Source organism: Falco cherrug, chromosome 14 (assembly GCF_023634085.1).
Source record: "Falco cherrug isolate bFalChe1 chromosome 14, bFalChe1.pri, whole genome shotgun sequence".
In the NCBI taxonomy this organism is placed as follows: Eukaryota; Metazoa; Chordata; class Aves; order Falconiformes; family Falconidae; genus Falco; species Falco cherrug.
This window is the reverse complement of record NC_073710.1, coordinates 17,984,905-18,012,585: the sequence shown is the minus strand read 5'-3', so window position 1 is coordinate 18,012,585 and position 27,681 is coordinate 17,984,905. Positions and strand designations below refer to the sequence as shown.

General features: G+C 38.4%; 1 protein-coding gene across 1 annotated transcript in view; it reads right to left on the bottom strand.

Annotated features, from left to right (window-relative positions):
- Nucleotides 1-27,681, bottom strand: part of PLCG2 (phospholipase C gamma 2) — a 66,086-nt gene that overhangs the window by 12,081 nt on the left and 26,324 nt on the right. The window contains exons 6-26 of the mRNA XM_055727002.1: nucleotides 23,619-23,703; nucleotides 22,770-22,853; nucleotides 21,255-21,298; nucleotides 19,992-20,064; nucleotides 18,872-18,973; nucleotides 18,580-18,698; nucleotides 16,997-17,082; nucleotides 15,928-16,048; nucleotides 15,243-15,411; nucleotides 13,391-13,495; nucleotides 13,083-13,172; nucleotides 11,916-12,094; nucleotides 10,941-11,141; nucleotides 9,573-9,692; nucleotides 8,139-8,319; nucleotides 6,709-6,777; nucleotides 5,373-5,482; nucleotides 4,463-4,559; nucleotides 3,477-3,543; nucleotides 3,075-3,232; nucleotides 337-439 (exon numbers count right to left, since the gene is read on the bottom strand). Coding sequence (XP_055582977.1) covers nucleotides 337-439; nucleotides 3,075-3,232; nucleotides 3,477-3,543; nucleotides 4,463-4,559; nucleotides 5,373-5,482; nucleotides 6,709-6,777; nucleotides 8,139-8,319; nucleotides 9,573-9,692; nucleotides 10,941-11,141; nucleotides 11,916-12,094; nucleotides 13,083-13,172; nucleotides 13,391-13,495; nucleotides 15,243-15,411; nucleotides 15,928-16,048; nucleotides 16,997-17,082; nucleotides 18,580-18,698; nucleotides 18,872-18,973; nucleotides 19,992-20,064; nucleotides 21,255-21,298; nucleotides 22,770-22,853; nucleotides 23,619-23,703 — 2,363 coding nt within the window. The remainder of the gene's footprint in view (nucleotides 1-336; nucleotides 440-3,074; nucleotides 3,233-3,476; nucleotides 3,544-4,462; nucleotides 4,560-5,372; nucleotides 5,483-6,708; nucleotides 6,778-8,138; nucleotides 8,320-9,572; nucleotides 9,693-10,940; nucleotides 11,142-11,915; nucleotides 12,095-13,082; nucleotides 13,173-13,390; nucleotides 13,496-15,242; nucleotides 15,412-15,927; nucleotides 16,049-16,996; nucleotides 17,083-18,579; nucleotides 18,699-18,871; nucleotides 18,974-19,991; nucleotides 20,065-21,254; nucleotides 21,299-22,769; nucleotides 22,854-23,618; nucleotides 23,704-27,681) is intronic.

The window sequence follows — 27,681 nt, the reverse complement described above, 5'->3', positions numbered from 1 at the left end:
AGGTTTTTACAAACAAATTGCAAGTGTTCAGCCTAAGTTTTTCATCTCAAAAAATTCAATTGATACGTAACTAGTGAGCCTCCCCATGAAAGACACCTACGAGAGCATGCCTCTAGTTAACTAGCTAGAAATTTGTGACAAGTTTTTTGTGACTGTTGTATAGCATCAAGTTCCCTAGTGCACAATTTCAAAGTGCCACTGAAAACTGCACAAGTGAGGCAGAATTTATTTTCCAGTAGAAAAAGGATAGATTTTATCTTCAGTTCTAGAATTTCAACTAACATCTGTAAAGATTCTAGAAAGGGTAAAATTCAGGTGTAATATTAAAGGAAATACCTAAATTGTCCTTGGTTTTGCTTGTTGGCTTGCAGTAGATTACCAGATCAGATAATTCAATAGCAATCAACTGATTCTTTTCCCAGTATTTCCTCCTGTTCTCCTGTAAAACATAACAAAGTTTTAGATTACAGGTACACTGAGTATTATGGTACCCTAACTCCAGGGTATACTCTAATGAAATGACAAAGCCGATGCATTCTTTGTTGCCCAGATTCCTATCTGATACTTTATAGCCACTTGCATAGTTAAAATGTACTTTTAAGATCCAATTCAGAGAACAGGCTAACCAAATGGGTTGGGGTTTTAGTTGTGTTGGGTTTTTTTGGGGGGGTTGTTGTGTTGGGTTTTGGGTTGGTTTGTTGGGGTTTTTTTTTAAGTAAGTGTTTCAGTGCTTCCCTAATCAGTCCTTCTCAGAATCCTGGCAAGATTTTATTTTTTCTTATTATTTTAATGTGGCTCTACTCGGTTTTAGTTACAACCTCATATAAATGCAAATGTATGCAGAAAAAATGCAAAGGGTACTGAAGTGTCTCTTTATTTACAATCCTGAGCAGGACTTAAGACTTGTTAGTAACTCCCAAACTGCTAAATTCAAACCCTATGAGCATCATTCCTGTAGTTTTCTATTTGTGCACCAAACCAATAATGTTACGTATAGAAAATAATGTGTAATCTTGTTGTCATCACCAATAATAAACCCAGCATGTTTGCAAGCACCTGCTCTGTGAAAACTGAGCAACAGTCCCTGCAACCAGAGACTGGGAATTACTGAAATCAGCAAGACTCATCCTGAGTGGAGACATTTGTGCTGGAGGCTTTTCAGACATAAGAAGCAATTACAGGATAAAACACATTAAAGAGTCCTGTACTGAACAGCGATTAGCTTTGGCACAAGAGGTTATGAAGCAGCAGCAATTAGGAAGTCTTCCAAAAGAATTCCCTCAGAAGACTAACTGAAAAGGAATGAAAATCAGAGCTAGGGAGCCATGGGTTTCCAGAATGTTTTACTGAACCAGAGATCATACATTAAAATCTAAGAAAAGTAAGGAGGAATACGATGTTTAGACTTGGAAATAACCTTGGGAGAGCGCCATACAAACCTCATTGTACTAAATGATCCACCATGGTTTCCCAGACACTGCCCAACAGAAATCAGAGCTCCAAATAGCAAAGGACCACTTCTGGATGCCATGAGCTCATCTTTAGACATAACCCTCTAGTGATACCAAGTAGGAGAGCTAGCAATGAACAACCATCCCTAGGAGCAGGGCAAGTGTCAGTATTAAGCAGAGATGACAAGATACATGAAGCTTAGTTTTACTTTTTGTGTATACTGGACACAGCCCAAGAATGAAGTCATAAAAAACCTGTATCGTATTGTAGCATACTGTTGATTCACTAATCTTTTTCCTTCCCCAAAATTCAGCCAGTTAACTGTACTGGCAAAAGGGCGTTTCCTCATCATTTTCCCCTCCTCATGCAGTAGTCTATCATGTGAACTTTCTAGAGGTCACACTGTGAGAAAAGCCTCCTGACTGATTCCTGATGAGTTTTAAAGCATCTTTGAACACAGAGTGTTTAATTCTTCCCTAACCGTACAAGCTCCTGAAGAGCCATTGTTGTACCATAAGAAACATTCCATTTAGAGACACTTCTTCTAGGTCATGTTTCTCTTTTTCTCGTTTTTACTTCTAAATGAAAGCCTGGCATAAGAACCATATCTCTCCTCCCCCAACAATAGGTCAACAGCTCCTGTTGGTTCTTCCCTTGCTGAATTTGTAGTCCTCTGCTTGAAACGCCAACTTGCCTGCTATAAATAGGATTATCGTGACCCTCCGAGCATTACCACTCCAGATGACAGATAAACAGCATGAGACAACATGATACTGAAACACATTTTCCATCACTCATATCACCCACTTAAAAATAAAAAGTCAATAAAAGCAACAAAGGAAAGAGTATACTTAAGCATAGTCATTGTAAGGGCTTTTTGGTCATGTCAAAGACTTCTAAAATACTAGAAAAGATGACTGAGAGGTAAATTAATACATCAAAACAGAAAAAGCAAGTCCTGAAGAATGTCTTTCAGTGGCAGTACTTATAGAGGGATGGGATGTAGAAGCTCAACTTAGGCAGAATCTTTTAATCTTTAGGCAAGAATTTGGAAATACTACTATTGAAGGTCTGGTAAATCTAGAATATGCCTATTGGTTACAAATAGATAAAGTATTATATTAGCCAAACAATTCCCTACTAGTGCCACTGCATTCACTGGAAAACAGAGTTAGTACACAGGATTAAGAAGAGTTTAGGCAAAGGCAGCTCAGATTTCACATATACTCATTAGTGGATTCACAGCTCTGAACAGAACAGTCTGAGATCTGAGTTTCTTCTGCTTAATGCTAGGATTAAATCAGTGTAACTAGATGTAAAATTATAATGGTATCTACTTTGTACTACTAAGCACACTGAGGTGCTGGGTGCAACACACGCAGTACTCTGCTGAAAAACTCTTGTTAACATAAATTTATATAAAACACTGGTACCATTCCCAAAAGATTTTAGGGAATAAGATTCACAGTATCAATAAAATGAACCAACAAACAGCAATATGCAAGAGAGTGAAGAACCACGTGTTGGAAACATTTAGCATTGGATGGCAGTTAAAGACAAATCCTATTGTAAATTCATAGCAGTCCACTATAAAAAAACAATAGACAGATTTTTAACAATACCTCTTCTGTAGTTTTCCAAGTGATTTCACGGATACTTTGGTACCATTCAAAGAGTTCTTCTACTTTATCAGTTGCAAACTCAACACATGGATCTTCTAGATTCTTAGGTTCCAGAATGAAGACAAAAGGCTTTTTGTGTTTTCCTTGGGGCATTTTCACTGTTAGGCAACACAGTAGCAAGAAATTTATCCTAAAATCTAACAGTTCTTCTAAGCTGTCACTCTTGATTTATTGCAACAGTTAATACAGCTAATACAATTAATATGATGAAACTCCAGGACACTAATACAAGTAGGTGTTTTGTTTAAAAAACAAACAACAATTTTTCCTGCTAAACATAGAAGAGTCTACTCAACCACAGAAAGCTTAAGAGTCTGTGCATAAGCATCAGAAAATACCTACCAACGTTGTATGTATTGAGTACCAGTATGCCACGACACAGAGAGCCTAATGGATTGTCCTCAATAATCTGAAAAACATGAGTTAAATCCGACCCTAAATCTCACGTTGCATGAATATGCACAGGACATTAACAAATAATAAACATGTACCATTAAATCTAATTTCAGTTTCACTGAAAGCACGCCCACTATAAATTTTAAAAGCTTTTTTCCGTATCAAGAATCTCTCATTTTGAGAAACACAGGAGAATCTCTGTAGTGAGAGTAGTCAAAATGAGGAGTGCAGCTTCTGTACTGACACAATTGCTCATTTTTCAAGCCTGTTTAAGGCTGCAATGACCGGGGGAGGAAATCCAATACATCTGTTTTCCTCCAAAGATGCCTGGAAAGTCATTGGAAGTGTTTCAGAACATCAAAAGAATTCAATGTTTTCTTTTTAAAACTCCAAAATGTTAAAACTGTTTATTATGGAGTTTTGTTTACTTTTGTTGAAGCAAACTTTGTCCAAGACTCTGGACTAGATTTTTAGATATTTTTGACAAACAGCACTGGGTTAGTCATGCATAAAAACTTAATGATGGAGTCTGAAATGGCTAATAAGATTTGTTTGGCCACATAGTTTTCTTATTTGCAAATATTAAAGCAGTAATTATACAGGCAAACTAGTTAAAAGTAGTTAAAAGTTTAAGGCATGTTATAGTTTAGCCAAACTATCTGAAAAAATCTAAACTGGTATGATTTTCATTACCAGGAAACCATTAAAATCTCCTAAAACCCCACCAAATCAGCTGTCTCCTTAAGCAGTTTTCTCTGAGGAATGTCCTGACAAAAATATTCAGCAGCAGAGAACAGTGAAGAATGCATTCATTTCTCTATTCTGTGTTCTCTCAATCACAGCACATAAAGTCATGGTTCTATAAACCAGACTTCCACTTCTAGGAGGTAGCATCTGCTAGGGAAACGTAGTGGACAAACCTTAACCCTCACCTGGCTTTCAAGTTCAGCAGAGTTATCAGATGACAGGTCTTCAACATAATTAGATGGAAAATAGTGTTGGACTTTTTCTCCATAATCCCCCTTCCACCTGAATTGAAAAAGAAAAGTGTGTGTGTGTATATATATATATATATATATATAGTTAAAGAGCTTCTGTTAGCCATTAATGAAGCAATAATCCCCAAGAAATTAGTCATTAATACCCCTTACTAGCTTGTCTAGCTGGCTATCACCAAAATATAAGTGATGAAGCAGCTAAAAGCTCTAACAAAGTGATCATTAACTGTAGTAACAGATGATTTCCGAGGGATTACAGTTACTGTAAACTGCAATTAATGACTTAAGAGGCTTTTTCCCCTTCCAGTACTAAAAATACTATTATGTGGTTGATTACCCTGCAAAAACTACAGGGAAACATTAGATTCCCAAGCTTTCCAAGCAATTTACAAACCAGCTAAGAAAGAAAACCTCTTATGAAAAGCGACTGAACAGATCACTAAAAAAGGTGGGTTTGATTCCTGAGAACTATTTAGCAGAGCAAGGAAAGAAACAGAGCAATGATAACAATGGTAATAGATTCGTGGCTTCCTAGAATACACAAGTGTTTGGGAGGGATGAATGCAGTAAAGGAAAAATACTGGATACACTGGGCTGTAGAGGTTCTGTAGGCTGAGGTTATTGTTTTAGGACAGAAAAATGGAAAAGACATGAAAGGACATTTGAGGATGAGGGTGGGTGGTTGTGTTTTTTAAAAATATCCTGGCATTAAGATTTATAGGGTCACAGTTAATAAGCAGCAATCAGACAAGCAAAGTTTTTAAAAACTACTACCCAAAGCTCAACTGTTCCCTTCATCTAGTAAGTCACCAGAAGTTCTCCTATGAGGAATCTTTGTCCTTACCAGCCTCCAGTTTCCTTCGTGACATTATGAATTAAAGCTCCTCGAGAGAAGCTCAATTCATCACTTCTTTTGGCTCTGTAGTCATATAAGGCTTTCACTGTTCTCTGAGGCTTGAAGAGAAACAGAGCAAGAGGGTCATTCTAGGGGGACAGGTCACAAAATAATCAATAATGCAATCTTAAAAAAAAAAAAATAAAAGAAGGGGGATTGGATCCCTTTTTTTGTTATGAAGCTTAGAAAACAATCCTAAAGTTCCAGAGTGACATCTATCGGTGGAAGCAAGTGATGCTACTTAACGGCTAGCCTTCAAGTATGAGCTTGAAAAAAAAGCAAAAGCAAAAAAAAAGTATCTTTCTTTTTGTGGGTGCTGCAACATAATTACTGTAAGGTAAAAAAAAAAAAAAGAAAACCACACTGAAATATCAATCCTCAATCTTCATAACATACATACATACACAGTTGGAGTTTGTAGGCTTAGATGCCTACAAACCTTCCACTTCAAAGCCACGTCAGCTAACCTGCTGGTCACATTTCCTTTAGGAAAACAAGCAGTTTTAGCAGGACAAGCAATTTTTTAATCTTGAATTTACTATACCCAAATGCTTCATCAGCAGTGCAAATTCATTGGCTCAAAAGACTAAAAAGAATTACAGCCACAAAATTTACAAGTAGGTGAACTTTTATGAGAAATTACAAGTAGGCAGGCCCTAACAAGAATTAGAGAGAAGCAGATGTTTGCTGTGCCTCTTGTTTTCAAAACATATATATTTTAAAAGACGACAAACTTTAATTACTCATTAATAAACCAAAGACACCATTTTTATACAGAAAGTACATAAATAATTACTGCACCTATTTGTGCATGCAAGCCGTGTTCGCTGATAACGGAACTGCAATAATTTTGTGCACAAGTAACAGTGCTCATAAACACATAAACACACACACATACAGACATGAACACTTAGGATTTAAATGTACTTTCTTTCCGTGAAGATTTGGCCTTCTCAGATTGAATCTTCTCATAGGTTATTTAATTTGGGGGCATACCTGCATCAGCATGCATATCAAACCACCTCCGCAGACTCAATAGCAAAAAGTGCCCAGACTTCCAATATGGATGAATCAATACAGGATGTGCACACAAGAAAACATGGGGCACAAATTTTAAAGAGATGCTAGAAAAGAAGTCATGCCCTATAAATTTCTACTGTCCAGCCCCCCATAAGTCAGTCAGCCTAATGCTCTCAATTATCCTTTTCATTACTGCTAACGGGAAATCAAGTCTCATAATTTTCAGAAGTCTGTGGTAAGTGCAAGTATCTCTCTTTAAGCATACCACTGTAGGAGTGATTTCACTGGGTTCCACATACATCTTGACATCATAGAGGGAGTTAATATCTTTTTCCTAAAAACAGGAAGAAGGAAAAAAAATATGATGAAGCTATGGGAATCAAAAATTATGGAAGCACTTAATGTTAATAGAACATTCACTGCCAAAACCACCTTCCTGACAATACACAGGCAAACAGAAGAGTGAAGCCCAACACCTATGTTATGCTTATTTCTATAGCTGAACATGAGTTTGTTATTTAACCTATGCCAGTTCAATGAACAGTAAAACACAATGAAACAGCAATACCTCACAAAAGTATTTCAATCAGTCAAATAACTTTGAGATTGTGAGTACCCTTCTACGTGCAATCAGGGAGGACAATATCTATACTTAAGATTTCTGTGTTACAGTACTTTAGTTCCAGTATCGGTTTCACTATTAGATAAAAATTCTTAAACAATATACACAGTAATTTTTTTCATTTTATTCTTTCCTTGTGTTCCCATTCAGACCTGGTCCTAGGATACAGAACCTTAGCTATAGGCAACATTATAAAATACTCCTGAGGTCTACAATCTTTTCAGTCCCTTTTAATCTCCCCAGGAAGAAAAAAGAAAAAAAAAAACCAAAACCCAAAACAAAACAGAACACCAACAACACAAAAAAAAAACCCAAAAAACAAATGCATCACATTTTCATTTCCTCAAACACGCCAGACAAGTTTTTCGTGCAGCTTCTAACAGACATATATTTGAAGACAGCATCTTAGGCTTTCCAAAAGCCAGTTGCCTCAGCAAAGCTCTCTCTTCATGAAACACATCCATCCAGAAAGTAGGCTTCTATCCTAAACTAATTATCCAGGCTCCTAGAGTAGTCATCTGGCAGAGACAAGTATCTCTTGGAAACATTTCCTCATGCTTATCTCAAAGAGTAAGCCTTCAGAGATACCTCTCACTTTTTACCACAAAAGGCAGTTGGACACCCTCCCTGAGATGACTCCAGTGTGGTCCACAGTGAGAGGCACAGCAGAATATTTCCCTTTTTTCAGAAACACTTAGCAAATGGCAACTGCACAACCATTTTAAGATCTCTGTCCAATCCAGCAATGGAAGACAAGATCAATTTCAGGCAACGCTATTATCACAAACTCGTTTTCGCAGAGCAACAATCCCCCATTTCACATAGTAGCTTTCCTAATCAAATCATAAGGCAAGAGTTGACCTGTAATCAAAGATAAGATGAAGCTCTTCCCTTCACATATCTCAAAACCTTTGTAAGAGAAGTCAGTATAACCATCTCAGTTTCACAGATAAGAAAACTACCTGCTTAACCTCCCCCAAAGGTCTACCACAGCCAGAATGAAATGCAGCACCCCCAGGTCTAGATCTCCACCTGCTACAGCAACCAGCACTCGTACGAAGACCACCGCTTACCACGCTGTAGCGCTCCAGCAGCTCCTCGGTCACCGGGTAACGCAATTTCATTTTCCTGTACAGTGGATGCTTCTCATAGTACGTTACCAGTTCCACTAAACTCTCAAAATAGGCTGAAGTTCCAAGCACAAAATGGCGACCTTCCTGCTGAATTCGGAAGTGCTTCACCTTCCCCTCCGCTCTGTGAAACAAGCGCAGGTGCTGTAAAAGGGATTGGTACTTGCAGTGCTAAAACTAAACCAGAATTACTTTGTGCAACTTAATCAGGTCAAATAATTTCTCCCTCTTCCAAAGCCTCGTTTATTCAAACTGAATTCTAGTTGCCTGATTAAATTCACAAAAAGACATTCTCGCTTTTCTACAATATACAGGGCCTTGGTATAAATCCATGCTTTTGCTTAGATTAAATTTCCTTATTTTTTCCCCCTACAGACAGGTATTCTGTCACCTTCATACTAACACAAATGTCTCTGATCAGACCGAGAGTCCCTCTGGAATCCATTGCTGATCTACCACTGTCCCTAAGTGACAGACACACTCTGCTCAAAACAAGTAGCTGCCTCTTCCCTACAATCATTTTGTTAACTACAGAAGCCAATTTTGAATAATAATAATAATAATCTCTTATGTTTAAACACAAGGCTTGTGCTTGCACTGATAAAAGTAAAGCCATCCACTGATAACTGTCCCACCCACAGAATACCCCTGCATCCTTTTCAAGCTGCTGAAGTTTCAGTACTTCTTGTTTTCCTCACTGTTAAATGGTTTTATCAAGGTGCTGCAGCTCAAGTTGTTACAATATCCACCTCGGTAACAGCAGAAAGCTTCAAACCAAAGTACACAGGGGGCTGGGGAAATCTGGACATCTTCAATACACAGTAAGGCATGTAAATAAAGAGGAAAACAAGTATTTGTTCTTCCAAAACAATTTTATATGTGGCAGAAATATGTATTTTCAGAAAAACGTCATTTGATTTGAAGGCACAACGGAGAATGCCACAATTCTACACATTTTATTAACGTTGTTGAAACAACCAGTTTCAAAAAATATCTTCCCTGGCAAGAAAAGTTGATGGTTTCATTCTGACATTTCATTTTGGTCAGTTATATGACAGGGCAGGATTTCCAAGGAATAAGGACCTAGAACTGGTGAACCAGCACCAAAGAAAACTTCAAAATAATACCCAGTAGTAATGAGTACCAAGGAAGTGAAGAAGGGCCACGCACAGTTGTTATAAAACATAAAGTTTTACTCCAGTCACAAATTAACTCTTGTACAAGTTCTCATACATGAACCTGCTGCACAAATCAACCATGCTAACTACTCAAAGAATGAAAGCACGAATTTTACAACTCTGAAAAGACCGCAGTGTTTTTTTAAATAAGAAAAACTAGAATATTATTGGGCCACTAGTCATATCTGTCTTTTCTTACCTGAAAGTCATGGCAAATGAATCAGGTTCATCTCTCTTTCTAATCAGAAAGGCTCCATCTCGAGGAATTCGCATCAGCATGTCTTCTGCCTCTCCCCGACTCAAGTTGCTATAGTACCAACTACAACAGTTAAAAATCAAAAGAGACAAATGATTACAAAGCCTGTCAAATGTCATTCAGTAAGAATAACAGGCAGCGTTATTAACAACAGAGTCTGAAACATTACAAGAAAAATTATGCATTAGATTTTACCCATCTTGCCACCTATGACAGCAGCTTATTACAAAACATTGTAACACAGCAGTTTATTTTGGATGAAAGCATCAAGAATATATCAGAACACCCTGTCTGTCTGAAATCATAAAACACAAATCTGCGCTTCTTCCTGAAACAAAAGGCACTGGATCCTGCTTTTTGTCTGCCATTCAGTTTTCAGTAGTTTTATTCAGTTTTGACATAGTAGATTTAAGGAAAAGCCCAAATGCAGACAAAAGAAAAACACCAGGCATTTGAATCCTTTCATTCAGAGCCTGATTTTATTTTTCACTGTAGGGATGGACCTATCTTGGATCTAATTTGCCTTCAGTGAAGCTGTAGCCACTTACACTGGCAGTACATCTCCACCTTATACAGAAAGGCAGGAAAGCTTAACCCTTAAAATCTACCCTCCCCTCTCACTGGTTTCCACAGTTATCTAGGGTCGTAGGTGACTCCCAGGGGAGCAAAAAAAGAAGCTCAAAGTCACAGATCAACATTTCACATGCAAAGGAGATTTACTTTTCCTCACTGCAAAGAGAACAGAACAAAGGACAGTGATTACAGTGTTCTGCCAGCAAACAAAAGCAAGATCTGCCTACAATCTACATCAGGCAAATAAATACCAGCTGGAAATAAACAGCAAGCTATACTGCTTCCTATCGGCATGGGGCAAAGTCAGCCTAACCAACTCTGACAGGGGTGAGATGGAAGGTGGGATTAGGAAAACATAACCGTTTGGGCTCACTGCCCCGGGAGTAGTTTCCAGATGGCACAGACCATGACCACTTAGTTGCCAGACCACAGCCAGCTACTAAATATCTGATCCAACCTACTGGATGTTGTAAAACACCGAGCAAACAGAGGAATTGGCATGTTTCCACAAGTATTACAGTTCTCACTGCTTTTCCTGGTTGCTGCTATCCCAGTGACAGCTCTACCAGGTGCTCATAAAGTCAGTGATCTTACTCAGTGTCTTTCAAGGAAGCCTATTCCTGTAACATCCACAGACAAGTAACACTCAGGTATGCTCCTGAATCCAGGGAATTTTCTATGCAAAAATCCAAGACTGATGGTCTGGAAAGCCTGCTGCTTGCCTTCTGCTGTACGTACTCTTTATTTTCATGAGGGCTAGGATTAGGCACAGCATCAGTCAGACGCAGCTCAAATTCAGCACATCGCAAGTGAGCCTCCTTGTAGTGTTGAATGAGATCATAGATGCTATCAAAAGTGAGGTGGTCCGTCAGGTAGTATTTCACAGTGTCCCCATCACTTGAAGAACGGATCCGGCAGTGCTGGACTCTACCTGACCTCCTGAAGAAATGAAGAGGGGCATAAGGAAAACAAAGGTTTTATAACAGTTTTCTTATTTTGAAGCATTTCCTCACCTGGTCCTGGTCAACTACTTGGTGTGCTTGTGACGAGGCAAGAAATCTGTATCATTTTGTAAAACAGCCAAGGTAAGAACAGTAACAAGAATCCTGACAAGTAAGATTACAGGACTGAAAATAATAATTTTCAACCCACAATGATTTAAAATCTGGCATATAGTTACTCCCTGCAAAATTTGCTGTGACAGCTCTCTGGATCAGAAATCCATCTGATACACTATTCCTCGTAATGTTCCAACCAGAAGGAAAAAAACCACCCAGACTACCAAACAAGCAAACACACACACACTCACAAAAAAAAAACCCCAACAACCCTGAAAATTCTTTATTATTTTCTCTCTAGAGGATCCTTTCATTGAAAAGATTAATCTCTGCTAATAAAGGTACATTCATGAGACTGCCTTTTCAGTGTAGAAACCAGTAATTTATCCCCAAATTTAGAGATCGTTTTGGCCCACTCATTAAGGAAATCAGTCAGTCCTCTTCATACAAAGCCTCCTCTGCCAAAATGCACTATGTTACACTAAAGTTTAATTTAGAAAGTAGTCTTTCACAATCCCATCAATAACATTCTAGTAATTAAAGCCTTATTCCTATTTCCACTCACCTATAAATGCATACTTGAAAAATACACACGTTTTTGTGCAATGCCATAAAACAAACAAAACCCAAATTTTTTTAATGACAATCACCATACCAGAATGACAAGGTGCAATCATTAGGGAAAGCTTCACTTTCCCTAACTAGGAATGTCCCATCCTTGCCACCCATTTCAGCACAATATTCCTGGAGCAGTTTCTCAGCAGTTGCTCTCCCCTCTTTCATTTTCCCATGGAACCATTTCTCTTTTAAGTGTAGTTCAGTACGTTTCACCTCCTAGATCAAAAAATAAGAATTTTTACAGTGCATTTCTAGTTTTATGATTTTGAAACAGAATACTTGTTATTGATACAACAATCTACTATTTCATGATTTCAGCTCTTCCTAGCCCTGAACTGTCCTTCCACAAACAAGCCAATCACCTTTATAGTAACCCTTGACTCTCCTCCCCAGTCAAGCCATTTCTTTTGGAGCCATAATCAACTTCAGCTTTATTCAACTACGTAATCAACAGAAAGTGAAAGAATGCAGTAACGCAAACACCAATTTATATTTTCAAGGTAAAACACCCTACTGCTAATTCAGAGTTTCTAATCAGCTTTTTCCAGGATTCATCTGTGTTCTTCCTTACACAATTATTTTACTGACATTAACATCTAGGTGAATGGGTAAAATGGTCTGCATATGCATGGAGATCTCCAAGCCATGCACCTACATGTTAACAATGAAAAAGCACGCATGGAAACCCCAAAGATCAGAAAAAGAAACCATGCTGAACATCACTGCTATTGCAACCCTTACTGAGCCTCATGTTTCTGCTAAACCACCATGTAACACATCTTCACCTGTGACAAACATTTTACAAATGTGAAATCAGTAACATGCACTGTGTAAGAGGTGTGCTGTATTACTAACACAACAAACCTTAGGTCATCCTACTGTCCAGTTTGAGAACAGCAATAATACTTAGCCACAGGCATATGAAGACTTTGTCAGTGCACACATCAGCATGAGCATTCAAGTACCAAAACTGTATTTCATTTTCTGTACTCCTCTTTGTAAGTTCTCAGTTAGCCAAGAGAATTAAAACCAGGGTTAACCAAAGTACCTTAGCAAAGACCCTTTTGAAAACTCTTTTATCTTCAAATACGCTTGTTATCTGACACGGATCCTCTACGATTTCAACATTGGCATAACAAATACACATTGAAATAATCTGAGATAATAAAAAGAACATGTTTAAACAAAAAAACACAGCCATCACCTTCGACGAATCTTCATCAGCATTCTGTTCTATATCATCGCTGAACGAAAGCTTTCCATCAGCAATAGCACAGTAGTGCCGAGTCCACTTCTAAAAGTTGAGAGATAGTAAAACCATTAAACAAGACAGAAGGAAACTCACTAACCACAATTTCAAAACAAGGTGTAACAACAAACAAAATACCTACTTCCCCTCATTGGCACCTGTTCAAATGACTGTGTTAACACAAATACTGGAGAAAATTCATGTAAATTTCTGGCATTACACAACCCAGTAACAAACTGCGGGAAACATCACATAAATAATACCTGTTCTATTGTGTCCCACATGTAAAGTTCTCCCTGCTGCTTTTTTTCTTCTTTCTTGTCTTCCAAATTCACATCAATGTCTCCCTTTGGCCCCAGTTTTTTGTGCTTAAAAACAAAAAACACCCACCACATTCATACACTCACATAGAATCATATATAAAATTAGTCATAATATTTCAGCATACTCAGTATTACTGGAAGTACTTCCCTCCATTGCACAGCCTTCTCTGTCATTACCAACACAACAGCTGTTCCACAAGGCTTTATGCAACAGGGCTGGAATTCCTTTCTTTAAAATTTAAATCTCATAATAAAGGTTAAAAAACTATTAGAGGTATCACTCAAGCAATGAAGAAACAACTAGTCTGGTAAGAGCTCACCATTCCTTAGAGGACACAAAACCAAGTGAAGTGACATATACCAAGAAATAAGCATAAAATAACAATCACTCTGCAGAGAGCAGAATATAAGGAACAGAAAAACAAAACAAAACAATGAGGAATTAAAATGAATGGGGAACCTACTCTTCTACAAGAAAAATGAGCAGAAGGGAAATTTTTATGAAAAGAAGGGATAAATTATCTTGAGAGTGCTGACAAAAAACAGTAGCTCAAGGGGCTAAGAGTAGCATCAAATACTGAAGTGCAGTTCATGATGGGATTAATCACCTCGTATCTAGTAGTTCTCAACTACATTCTGTTCTGCATAGCCTGCTGCAGGTAGATTTTAATTTGACAGGCTTATCTGAAAAATCCCACAGGCCCCTGAAGTAGGAGTTGCCTTTGACTGTTTACTGACAACAATTTCCAAACAAAAGCCAAATAACACAACTAACTCACAGGCAGGTGCTGAGCTATTTAAGGACTCTTCAATGCTCTTTTAGACAAAGTGATATGGATGTTCTCTTGTGCAGACTCATAGTAGTTTGTAATTTCCTTTAAATCAGATCTGTCACATTATTATTCACATGCCTGCGCTCCCCTGCCCACTCCCCTCTATGATCTAAGGTAACAACAGACAGTTTGGAGGGGAGAAAAATCCCAAAAACTTGAGCACAGAACTTCTGCACCTCATAGGGGGGTGCCATGATTTCCAGTCTTATTTCAAGAGCTGTATGATTCTATCTATCTGTCCTTACTTCTTCTGTTCAGAAGTTTAATACACAGGATATAGTACTGTTACAAGAGCTGGAAGACTGAAGCATGGACAAAAGTAATTATTATTTTACTAAAGAGATCACGAGCAGGCCTCATTCTCCACTTAATTTTGCCTTTTGAAAAGTTCTACAGCAGTTTCAATCTGAGAAGTCTTTGTTTGGTTATGTTCCACAACAGTACTGAGTAAAGCATCTGTATTGCCCAGAAGGTAAGATACTCTAACAGTGACTGCCTTCTAATAGGAGCCTCCGTGTTTCACAAATGCCTTGCTAAATTACTAACTCAGTGTGATTTCAGTATGCGAACACCCATCAATTTTGGAACTTTGCAAGCAATCCTAACAACCTAAGTGTGCAGCCTGCAAGTACTTTGGGTTTCACTTGAATGAGAGGCATTCTTTGGAAAAAGTAACAGTAATCTAACTTTCTATTCAAGAATATACTTTTATCATTTTTAAACAGGCTACATTGTGTAACAACACTTACTGCAAGTAAAACTTTAAAGTGCAAGCACTTTAATACCTAGTTTTTACAGAACTCTGTACAATATTGCAAAATGTTACTAGTACACGCTTGAAGCATGGGGCTTCTTGTCTCTCAACAGAAACTAACAGCTAAGCTGTGAAGCCAGAGTAGTATTTTTGGCTCCTGCTCTTGTTTTCCTATGTTACCTACCAGCACACAAAGCAAGCCTACCTTGATGATGATTTTTTCTTTCAGCTGGGTCGGTGATGGTAGCTGATCTGCACTGGCTTCAATAGGCTTCATTAAAAGCTGATCCCCAAACACCTCCTTGAATACTTTGGCCATGTGTCGCTGCTGTTCCACACTACAGTGCTCTTCAATTGACAGAATGACTGGGTACCTTTCACAGAGAAAACAAAATGTAAATGAAGACAACTCGCCTTTGCTACAACTGGCAAGGCAAGGAAAACAGCATCCTCCTCCACTCCACCCCAGATCAAAAGGTAGCTATGCTATGAATTCTGCACCTTCTCAGCTAAGACCTCCCCTACAATATGAACATTACCTGAGAGACATATTGGTTGTCACTTTCACTTGGTAGTATTTTATTATTTAAAAATAATAATAATAATTAAGACATACTATTCAGCATTTTAAGTTTCACACTTCAATTTAATAAAAGACAACCCAAGCAAGGAGATGGGAACCCCTTTAGGGTACTTACTGTCTTCCTTAGCAGTAAATCACTATGTAATCCTCAAAACCAAATCTATTAAAGACACACATTTGGCAATAACGAAGGCTACTGGAATGTCATTATTCTCCTAGTACTTCTTGCTCTAGGTTACAGAGAAAATAAGTTTAGGAATATCTAAGCATATGAAAACAGACTTAAGGAAAATAAATTAAAGCTTACTCAGACGCAACAAAGGCATGATCTTTGATTGCCTGCACTACATCATCAAATTTGATCTTTGTTGTCCGTGTCCATCCATGGTAAATGATGGGTTTTCCATCAGGACCATCCCAGCAATCCACTATGAAAGACAAGCAGTGGAAAAAGGAAGAGACCAAGCAGTTATTTAAGTAACTCTAGGAGAAAGAATATATACAAATCTTCAGCGATCCACATACTAAGTCATAAACTTTAATGTTCTAATAATATATTCTATTAGATGAGTTTATAGCTCTCAGAGAAGAAATTAAATCCACTTAAGTAAAAGCAATACAAATAAAATATAATATAAAAAATTTCTAAAAGCTTTATCATGTGGAAATATGGGAATAAGGAATTTGGGCAGCTATATTGCCAGTCTACTAGCTTACAACAATTTTCCAGGGATAATTACACTCCAACAAGTGGCAAGTTGACAGCTTATCTCTTTGCTGATTTTAACCCTGAAACTCTTCATTTGAGATACATTTTGCATTAGCCAACTTGAACAGACAGTAGCAACTAGTTTTATGAAGGAACCAGTGAAGTAACATGAAATTAAAGTCAAACTTTTCAACAAGGTACACAAAGCACAGGGATGAAGACGCAGACACAGTCTGTGGAAAACAAACGCATAAACACATCAACTGATTTAAAAACAAGTTAAACAGGATGACAAATGGCACCAAATTACAAAAATCTCTGTGTCTTAGGCTTCTCTGTATTACAATGAAAGCAAATCATCTATCTATGCTATACAAGTAATTCCAGTTTAAGTCTTATACTTTCATATAGTTGAATTTTTGCTGTACAGTGCAATGAGATTTAGAAAGACCTTCTTAAAATTCCAAGGGAACAAGAATCAGAGCAAGCGAACAGGGCAATAGCGAGGCATAAGAAAAACAATTTAGGGAATAAGTGTTTTTATATGACTAACTTCAGAAAACAAACTAGTTCTTGATTTCAGTTCTTTTTTCTTTCTTAATAAACAGGGGAAACTCCGCTTATATGAACAGCATGTTACAAACCACTCCACAGACCCTTTACTCACACTCAATACATCGACATCCCATTCTAAGGCACCTGATGTAAGCTTCTGTGGAAGATTCACTTCGAAGCTGGTCTCCTGTCAGATATCTAAGGAATAAAGGAAATCATAAAAGACAAGCAGCCCATTTCAACCATTTCCCACTCACTCATTGGGCAACATTTTTTCCCCTGTCATGGAAAATGGATGTTGATTCTTTTTTTATCACTTCTCTTTTTTTTTTTACTTGCAATGGATGAACTGGACTTTGCTGAACCTGATGCAATCAGACTTTTGAATGAACCAAATTAGAGGAGGTTAAAGGCTCGATCTAAACATCAGCCAACTCTGACTGACATATATCTGCAGAGACAATCATGAGCTTTGAAACATACCTAAACCGCGTCACGCTGAGGCATAACCATGCTGGAGGGATGCGGAGGGTATTTAGAGTGGTAACACACCCTATACTTCAAAATAGACCTACAAACTATATCCATATCCACTTACTTTCATTTCCTGCAATATTTTATTTCACAGAATCACAGAATGGTTGGGGTTGGAATGGACCTCTGGAGGCCATCTAGTACAACCCCCCCAACTAAAGCAGGTTCATCTAGAGCAAGTATTCCCAAAGCATTATTTGTTCACCACTCCTCCCTCTCTTCACACTTCCTTTTCATTACAATGCCAGATGAGCAAATCCTCTTCATTTGAAGACGGTTCAAACTCATCATCACATAGGCCTGTATTTGGGCTGAAGAGCATACCACAGATTGTCAAGGAAAAGGGCTAGATACCTTCAACACAAACTACAGAAGTCAGCAGCTACATTACTAAGCATAAAATTCTAAAACCAGTAACAACAAAAATAAAGTCCCCAGGCCTTCAAAGTTCTGGCTGTAAAATAAACTCAAAATAACAAAGAAGTGCATGGATAGCAAATTGCACTCTTCCTCAGGCACCTCTGTCTGCTCTAATCCTCATCATCCTGGCAAAGTCCATGAACAGCCAAGTCCTGATCATTAGATGTGCTAATTTAAGGTCTCCATATCCCTTTCCTTTTCTGCTCAGGACCAAATCTTTCCCACTTTGTGACACCATAAACTGTCAGAGTATCTATCAGTGGTGCACATCATTGCCTCCTTTCCCAAGAAAACAAATCCACTGCCCTTCAGATCACACTAACAGTATGGGACTTTGCCACAGGACAAGTGGGGTTCTCGCAGCATTCTTCTGTTCAGGTACAGTTAATGCTGACACTAGCTCAACAAGGCTGGTTTGCTTAGAAAAAATGGAAGCTCCTTCAATAACTTTACTTTCTGAAAGCAGAGTCTGGAACTCTGCTCAACTCAAGACCTCTTTATTTTTATAACAGGATTCAGGGTTTGGGTTTTCTGTCAGCTGAGTTCAGTTATATCTCAAAACCTCTAAGATCTTAAGAGAAATGGAAAAGACGTCCCACAAACTGTATTTGCCACATTTACATCATGCTTTAGGAAGGTTTCATACATCCACGCAGTATATTTCTGGCATAATGTACTTTCTCCTAACTTGGGCTAGGTCTGTGTGAACAGGGATAGACAATGGGACTTTTGGTAACTTACGTGTTATGAGAGGAAGAAATCCAGTAGTGGGACAAAGGATTATTCATGTCCTGTGCATCTATTGAATCATATTTCTCATCCCAAATACTGTTTTCTTTTGCAAAAAGGTAAGTGAGGAACTACAATACAAAGACAGAGACTGAATCTAAACATTTTTACAATACAAGCCTAAAAGAAACCCAGCAATGTAGCAAGAGAAGCCTAGAGGATCTGCCATCCAATTAACAAAGTAGGAACAAGCACTGAAAGAAGAAAGTCCACAAGGAACTACTAGAAAGTATCATTACCTTACCTCATCAACAAAGAGAAAGGGTTCAGCAGTTTCTCTCATAGTGTCATCAATAAATTTCGTCATTCGTTCTCGGACTTTACTGAGATCTTGTGCCCAAGATTCCTTCAGATAACAATAGAGTAGGAAAAAAAATGAGAAATAGTGTTAGTCTATATAAAATCAAATAAGGAACAGAGAGACCTACAGATGTGATTTACTTCTTCCTCATCTGTCTAGTTTACTGCCAATGTATTTTATTGTACCCACATATCTTACGTGTTTCCTCTGTGAAGTCTGAGGGGGAAAAAGAAGATCTCCATCTAAGTACCTTTACACAGTTTGGAGGCCCACAAGACACATACTACACATGTACACATACGCATGCACACACGGAGAAAAAAGCTGCCCTCCTTGAACAATATGCTTTAACTATAATCTGTCTCATTTCTAACTGCAATCTGAACACCCTTTTAACACAGTGAAATAGGGAGAAAAAAAATAGTAGAAAGCTTATACAGAAAGTGTAGGTCTCACTTTTCAATCATATTTGCAAATATGGAGCTTAGCAGCACCTAGCAAATATTACACAATTTTTTCCCATTATGTCTGTGCTAAATGATATTACAGAAGACCATAAGGACATGGTTCCAGTTCCTGCCTCCATCCTTATCTCCTTGCTGGTGTAGGACATCAAACTGGCTCCATTCAGTAGAAAATTACCTTTGACTCGAATGCATGCAGCTTTTTATGTAAGAGCTGCTAAAACGCAGCCACAACCAAGGCATTACCCCAGATGTACCAATGATGACACCTGTAACTAGGTCAGGCTATCAGGTTTGACATACATCCAGTGTTTATTTCTAACCTTGCCTGTTTATCTACATGACTAAATGGAGACCTATTAAAACCTTATTTACTTTGGCCTTCCTCTCATCCTCTGGTGCACCTTCAGAGCCTTTATACAGACGAAAAACAATAGTTCCTGTGAATTTCAATGGCAAAAAAGGAGAAGTCTTTCCAAGGCCTAGTATCCCAGTTGACATCAATCATATTCTATAACATGTCACATTCCTTTTTAATGATCACAGAATTCTCTGAAAGAACCTCAAGAAAAAACTCAGAATTTATGCAACCTTCTCACCTGCTGCTCATGTAGCAGGAATCTCTGAAAGTCATGGAGATGAACTGCTGAAGCATCTGGACGGTCAGTATTTCTAAAAAAAAAAAAATTTATATATATAAAAGAAAGGGAAAGTGTGAAGCTAAAGAAATAAGACAGCAAGTATCATCAGATGTTATAGCAGAACATAACATGGATTTGCATCTTGGATTTACAGTATAAACGTGCTGCCACCACCAAGAAACTTGTTATGACTCCAATGGAATTTAGATTAGTCTTGTAATACTGTATTATTTAATTACTGTATTTTGAGCCTTTAAAATAAAGCCTCCTGGATTCTTGATGTACTTTTGATAGTGATTCATTGGGAAAAGTACCAAATCTGTGCTCACTGCTTTGTAGCAAATGAGCAGCATTCACTTGGCAGGGGTGTTGTTTAGTTGAGGCATATGGAGACACTGTTCTTTTAAATTATCATAGAGCCGCACTTCCACAAATAACTCCTTCCACGTATTATTCGGCTCATCTACTGTGGTAGATCAAAGCCTCCTGAAAAAGGAGGCAAGATGTAGCTGCACCAAGAAAAAGCGGCACGACTGCTTTCCCTTTTGTAGGACACAAAAGCCGCATCATCTGGTACCAATAAGGTATTTATAACCTACCCATCCTTCATAAATCTGTGCTTATAAGCAGTCTCACCAAGTTTGATTCATATGACACGACCAAGGACTAAAGAAATAAAAACTTTTCTCTGAGGGTACTGTGTAAGTAACTTCTGTAATCTGTTAGTGTAATATTCAAAACCAAGATAAACTGGTTTAATTCAGTCAAAATGTTAGCAATGGCTGTGACATCCTTTTTCACACTGTACACATCTTAAATTTTCAAGTTCACCAAGACAAAGATGCAGAAACTGTTACTATCAGCATTCTGCTCAAGTCCAGGCAAAGCCTGGGCACCACACCACCCTCCAGACTGAGGTTAAAATTTCTCCATCAAATTGTCCTTCCATAGTTCTGTTCAGCTCTTAGTGAAATCAGATAGGCAAATTCACTCATTCAAGTCCAAACCCCTTCTGTAGTCAGAAAGTAAAAACCATTTATCAAGTCATATTCAGGACATATTTCCATGGTAAGTTCACCTTTCTGAATGCAAAAAGACATACAATTTCTTTTCACTTACAAAAGCATCAAAACAAATAAAAAGTGATGTAATTAAAAAGCAATGCTGCAGCACTACAACCATATGGAAATGTGGAAAAATAATACAAATGAAGAATCTCACCCAAGAATGAACACAGAGGAATCCTTTTTGAATTCATCAAGAATCTTAAACAAAAAAAAACAAAACAAAACAAAAAAAAAACAAACAAAAAACACAAAAAAGGGAGAAAAGATAAATAATAAAAGAATATGCAATTTTCTAATTCCACCTAACAATGTCCATTGGTTTGGCAAGGGGAAATAGATAGGCCTGTCTGCTCTAGAGAACCTGCATACAAGTTGGCAAGACACATTTTTAATTAAAAGCCTAAGAAAAAAACCATACTGCCAAGGCTGGCAACCGCACTTCAGGCCTTTCAGTGTGAACACTCACAATTCTCAGGCAAAAACCTTGCTATTGATAATGTATATTATAAACACAACTAATCAAGTTTCTGGGGAGCTTTCATTGTTTGATAACGCAGAAAAACTGGAATTACATATCATCCATCATATTTATTCATTGAAATATAAAACCTAAATTGCTTTCAGCTTGGCACAGCATACTTACAGATCGCAGGAAACTTATCAACCACCCCATAGCAGTGTTTAGCAAACGAAGGAGTTTCTTTGAAATGATCCACAAGGGCCAATAACAGAAGTTTAAGTCAGATAACCTCCTTATTCTGTGTTTTACTCTTGAACTTTCTGCTCAAGCTAATTAACTAGACCATCCCAGCCAAAAATAAAACCCTGTCAGTAAGTTGAGATTCTTCATTACTTCAATTTCAGCATCACTTAAACGGCACAAGAAAGCTCTATTGCCAAATGAAACAGCGCTGACTTTGACTATTGAAGCTTCTATTTTAGCAACCGCAAGTTGAATCAACAATAAGCACATCGTCAACAAAGACATTTACGCAGGTAATTTCAGATTACGTGTTTTCACACATGTTTAAAGGGTTCCTAACTTTCAGACTCACTAGAAGTATGTAGTTTCCACCAGGTTCATGAATCTGGGCAGTGAATACATGGAAACAGTAGTCAGGCAGTTTCCCATATATATTTGCTAAAATGTAACTCCACTGCATTCACGCCTCCCAAGGACTGCCTGATACATGCCTTGTAATGGACTCACCACCAGTAATCTCCAAGCATAAGAGATGATGAGAACAACAGCTATTATTTGATGGCCAGGATACATGCCTGTGATTTAAGAATGTTCTTAGCGATAAAAAGATTAATACAAATATCAAAAAAACTTGGTCCTATCTGCAAAGAGATCAGGCAAGCCTAAAAGACATTCTACATCCTGAACAAACTCACAAGAAAAGTTCTTCCTAGAAACCCCGCTATATCTGTGCATATCTCTACTACCAACACATAAGAAGCAACATGAATGACTTATTCATCTTCTTCAACCAATTGCTGATGGTGACTGTTATCTACACAAGTACAGTACTACACCCTTTTTCTGTTACAAGAATGAGGAAAAAAGAAAATTAGTAAAAAACAAAACCAACAAAAAAATCAGCATTCACTCTTTATTCTGATCAAGCAGTTTAACAGTATGAAGACTACTTATGAAAAAGCTTACCGATTTCTGTTGTTCAAACATGATTTTCTTGTAGAACAAATGAAATTGTTCAAAACTAAGCTCTTCCTTGTGAGCACCTATCTCCTACAACAGAAAGTACCACACAGTGAATTTAGAATTCCCCGAACTGCATCTGCACAGCACACAAATCACTCTTACCCCAGCCGCCACCCTCTGACGCATTCTGTTCTACTCCAACTTCATTTGTTTTAACCACTTGGGATTTTTTAAATGTATTTATTTTTTAAACAATACAAACAATTAAACAGATTCTTGGTTTGTGACATAGTGCTCCTAGCCCACATCTCTGGCCTTGCATTTTGCACCCTGACTCCACTTCCACCATGTTACTGGGAGTGAAGTAGTGCCTCATTTAGTCATTGTTAGCTGGAGCAACAGAAGCAAGACTGTATGTTTTAAGGGTGGAGAGTTTGAAAGCAGGAAAAGGTGGGGATATTTAAAATTCCTGTAGTAATGGAAACAACCTTCAGAAGCTATTAATGTTAGCACAGGTTGGAGTGAAGAGGTTATTACTTGACCATATTGCCAGAAATTTTTTTCATTATATATGAATTTTATCTTAAACATAGTACAGCTTCCTATGCACCTGCACAGTATCAGCACTGGGGCTCAAAACCCAATGCTGGCTCTGGTCAACCATACAATGAAAAGGAACATTTACGTCTATGTTTTCTTATAGCCTTCAACATAGGCAAAGCCATGCTGAGAAATTAACTGACATAATTTATTTAACTGTACATGCTAAGAAGCAAAAATATAGGCAGTATCCTGAAAAGAAGTAACACCTATCAGATAATACCAAACAGATAAAAGTTATCAGGTAATTACCGCAAATTTATCCTTCAAGAACTTCATGCTGCTCACTTTGAAGTTTACTTGGGGAAGTACAGTTTTCAGCTCTCTAAGACTGATACTGTGGAAGAAAAGAAGAAGAAGAAAAAAAAAGATAGCAAAAATGCCACAGTTTGCTATCTCTAGTCAGCTACTAATATATTTTCCATTAACACAAAAATGTGACTATTGAAACATTTTGCGTAGGGCTCATCTCGCATAACATAATCCCTATAAACATCACACCTACATGTCAGCAAGCTAGACTTGTTTTCTAGTTGGTGGGGAGAAATAGGCACTTCAATTAATTTGGGCATCCATATTAGGATGAAGAGAGCCATGCTGCAAAGACACCCATTTCTCTCCATCAATAATTAATCAGATCTAGATGATCAGCTCAAATATAGGTGTTTACACATGGTCAGATGAATTGCAGCCTTTTTTCCATTGTTCCAGTCCCACTGGAATACAGACACAGAAAACATTATACAAAGGATATAACAAACTGATGAGCAGAAACAGAAAATAAAAAGCTCCAGTTTTCATTACCATTATAACCTTCTTCTCCAGCTGTTATTCACTTGGACAGTAAAACTGATTTACAGGAGCAAGACTCTCCCCTTCTGCAACATCCAAACATGACCCCATCCTCCTCTCACAACCAAGTTTTCCCAGAAAGGACTGCCTTCCAGGTCCATTTACACAGACCTGCTGATCCTTCAGAATGTCAAGTAATATACCAGTAACATTTCAAAAACCAAAGTTTTCTAGATAACAGCAAGACCTTTCAAATAAGACATACTTATTCCAAATTTTAAGCAACGCAGTGCTTACATACACCAAATACTCACAAAGATAAATTTATTAATCACTGCAACACCTTCTGGCCACAAATACTTTCTGGCCATACATCAAATCACGTATGATGTATACATCAAACTTCTTCTGTTGAAGTAATACTGTGTATTACAAACAAGCCTGTGAATAGCTTATGTCAAAAACCTCAGTTTCCTTCATATCTTTCAGTTTTCTCATCAACCTCAGATTGTATTCCAGTGCCCTAGGTGTTGCTGCCATAGCATCCTTCACTGCAGATTCAGAGCAGCTGACAATATTTACTGTGCTTACGATCAGCATGGAAATAGGAGGTTGGGGAATGCTGCTATAGCTCCTTATGAACAGAAGGGTGATTTCTAAAGGAGCTGTGTGTCCAAATGCTTTAAATGTCGATAAGTACAGGTGAGCTGATCTAACAGCTCACTGCTGTTACAAGTAGCAACCCTAAACTCCCCTCCTTGTGCCCCACTCCCTTTTCCTGTTGCTATGGTCCCACTGCTTCCATAGGCCAGCTGTGATGCTTGTTAAACCTTTTGATAATCTGTTTCAACTTGCTATGCAAGCAGAAAACTCTGTGGCTGACAGAGAGCTAGAACAAGTTTCCCACTGGCTTCACGAGGTCACCTCATGCCCATATCAGCATTATAGCCAGAATAGGAAAAGGGGCAGGAGTGCCTGACTAGCAGCATGTAGAGGTGGTAGAGGAAATCAGATTTCATCCATTGAGCAGCACCAAGCTGGTACACCAATTCAGCCATCTCCTGTAGCTCCATTTCAGTCACCTGCTATTCAGCTTGTCTTTGGATAGCAAAGAATGGAACAGGACAGAGTCTCAGACTGGGTATTCTGGGTAGGCACAGATGTGAGGTCTCAATGAGAAAGGTGCAGCATTACAGTGGGACATGTGAAGGGTACAGGGACAAGTCAGAGTGGAAGATGAGAGGAATCCCTGGCAGCAAAAAAGGAAGTGGGGAAAAGTCAAGAGAATGCAGACACAAGATCCATGGGTCCTACTGCCAATGCCCACTAAACATTAATGTGATACCAACAGTAGCCAAGAAAACAAGGCTAGGGTACTTTGTCTTGACTTAAAGTCCAATTCATAAGCCATTAACTCTCTGCAAACACAGGTTCAGAACAGAGCCACTTGAAAGCAACAAAAGCAATCAGCACCTAGACAAAAGTAACACTTCCATTCTACGGTGTCCATACAAGCAGTTAACCTGTGAGATATTCTCATCTCCATTGTGTAGAGAGGGAAAGAAGCAAAGCAAGAAGGAACTTAGCCAAAGTCCATGCCAAAGCCAGATTAGAACTCAGGAAATTCCTGGCCTTCCACCTTGTCGCCAGACCTCTGGAAAAAAACACTACTTTTAGGAGCAAGAATAAGCATTCCATTTGTAGCCTAAACACCAAGCACAAGCAATTTCCTCTGGCCAGGCAAATGCAAGCCAAAACAAAGAGCTGGGACTTCATTACCACTGGAAAAAACTCAACCTGTGAAACATGACTTGCCTGGAAGCCTAACCTTTACAATTAACCTCCCTAGAAACTGCAACACTAAACACAATGAAACTCAGTCCAAACCCCTTTCCTGAATTTTTTTAAAAGCATGAATCATCTATCAAGAAAACAAAAAACTGCTCTCTCCACAGTGCAAGTCCCCTTGATCTTAACCAGCCTGCCTTGTAGTGATAGAACAACCCTAAAGCAAGAAAAGAAACCTCTTCAGCAGATATATACTGTCAAGCCACAGCTTCTCTATCCCAACATTTGCTTTTGCTTCGTGTTCCCCAACATATCCCCACTGCAGGGCAAGTTTTTCTAAATACATCAGGAGGTATAAGCCAACATCCACTAAAGGATGGTACTTTTCCCTTCACGACACTACCACGTTAGGAAACACTGTTTTGAAATGGTGTCTGCCCACATTGAGGCCAGCTGCACAACGTCACAGGCTATCTATCTGCAGAACGGCACTATTTCCTGCAATAACACAGTCTCATTCACACAATAAGACACAATCTTTAGGGAAAGGCCTATATCAGAGGAAACGCATGTACTTTTCTACACTGAATTGCACCTTAGAATAAAACACATGCCAGACAAAGAGCAAAATCATGGTAAATAATAGACATGGGGAAGAGGTGTAACATTCTTCTCAGCGTCACATGACTTCTGGCAACTCTAAGGAGAGGTATGCAGCTGAAATCATTTAAAAAAAAAAAAAAAGTCTGCTTTGCTGTACAAAAGCTACAAACCCACATCACACACAGACCTGAAATAAACTGCTAAAAACCATACAAAGCTACACAGCACACTGGGAGCTACAACCCTACAACTTCTTTCACGAAAAGTACCAGGTCAGAGATGATTCTTTGGCTTTGGTCTATTCGACCCCACGTAACCAGGCCAATCACCCAAGAAAAAAAAATGTTTGCCCTTACTCCAAACCATTAACTTTGCTTCTTTCTATATCTGTCCTCAACATATCTTCCGTTTCCCACTGTGAAAGCAACTCTTTCATATGGCATTACCCTGTCATACCATTAGTCCTCCTCCTCCTTTCCTCTAATATCCTCAGGTATCTCTGTTATCTCCTCTTCCTCTTAATATTCTGCTCTGTCCTCCTGACTGAATCAAGGGAGGGCTAATAATTTCTGCCCCGGATCTTTAGCAGCCCATGTTGAATCCTGCTTATGCAGCTTCATTGTTACAAACGCCCAAATAAGCTTTTAAAAGCTGATTCTGGTCTGTCTACATCAGAGTGTAGTCCAATGCAAACACGCTTCAGCCATGAAGGAAGAACTGGTGGCACAGCTGCACAAGAAAGCTCACAGCGGGTTACGCAGTCCAAGCTGCTGGGCTCGAGCTGGGCTATGAAAGGGCAAAGACCTCTATAAAACAAACAACCCTGCACACAAACATAAGCATATACAAAGCAAACATACCTGCACAGCTGAGCTAAATCTCTACACAAAGACTGGAAGAAGACAACTCCCTTTCTTCATTCTGGCAGGGTAATAGTAGGCTAAAAGCAAAACTACTTATTTGTCATCATTTGCTTCCTCATTATACCATGTACATGAACATAAGTGAGTGCCATGAACATGTTGCGTTTAGCAAAAGACAAGTTCTTAAAGCAAGAGCAAATGCCATTTTCAGAGTACTCATGTTTCACATCTTGGATGTATAATTATTTATTTATTTTCATTCCACATCA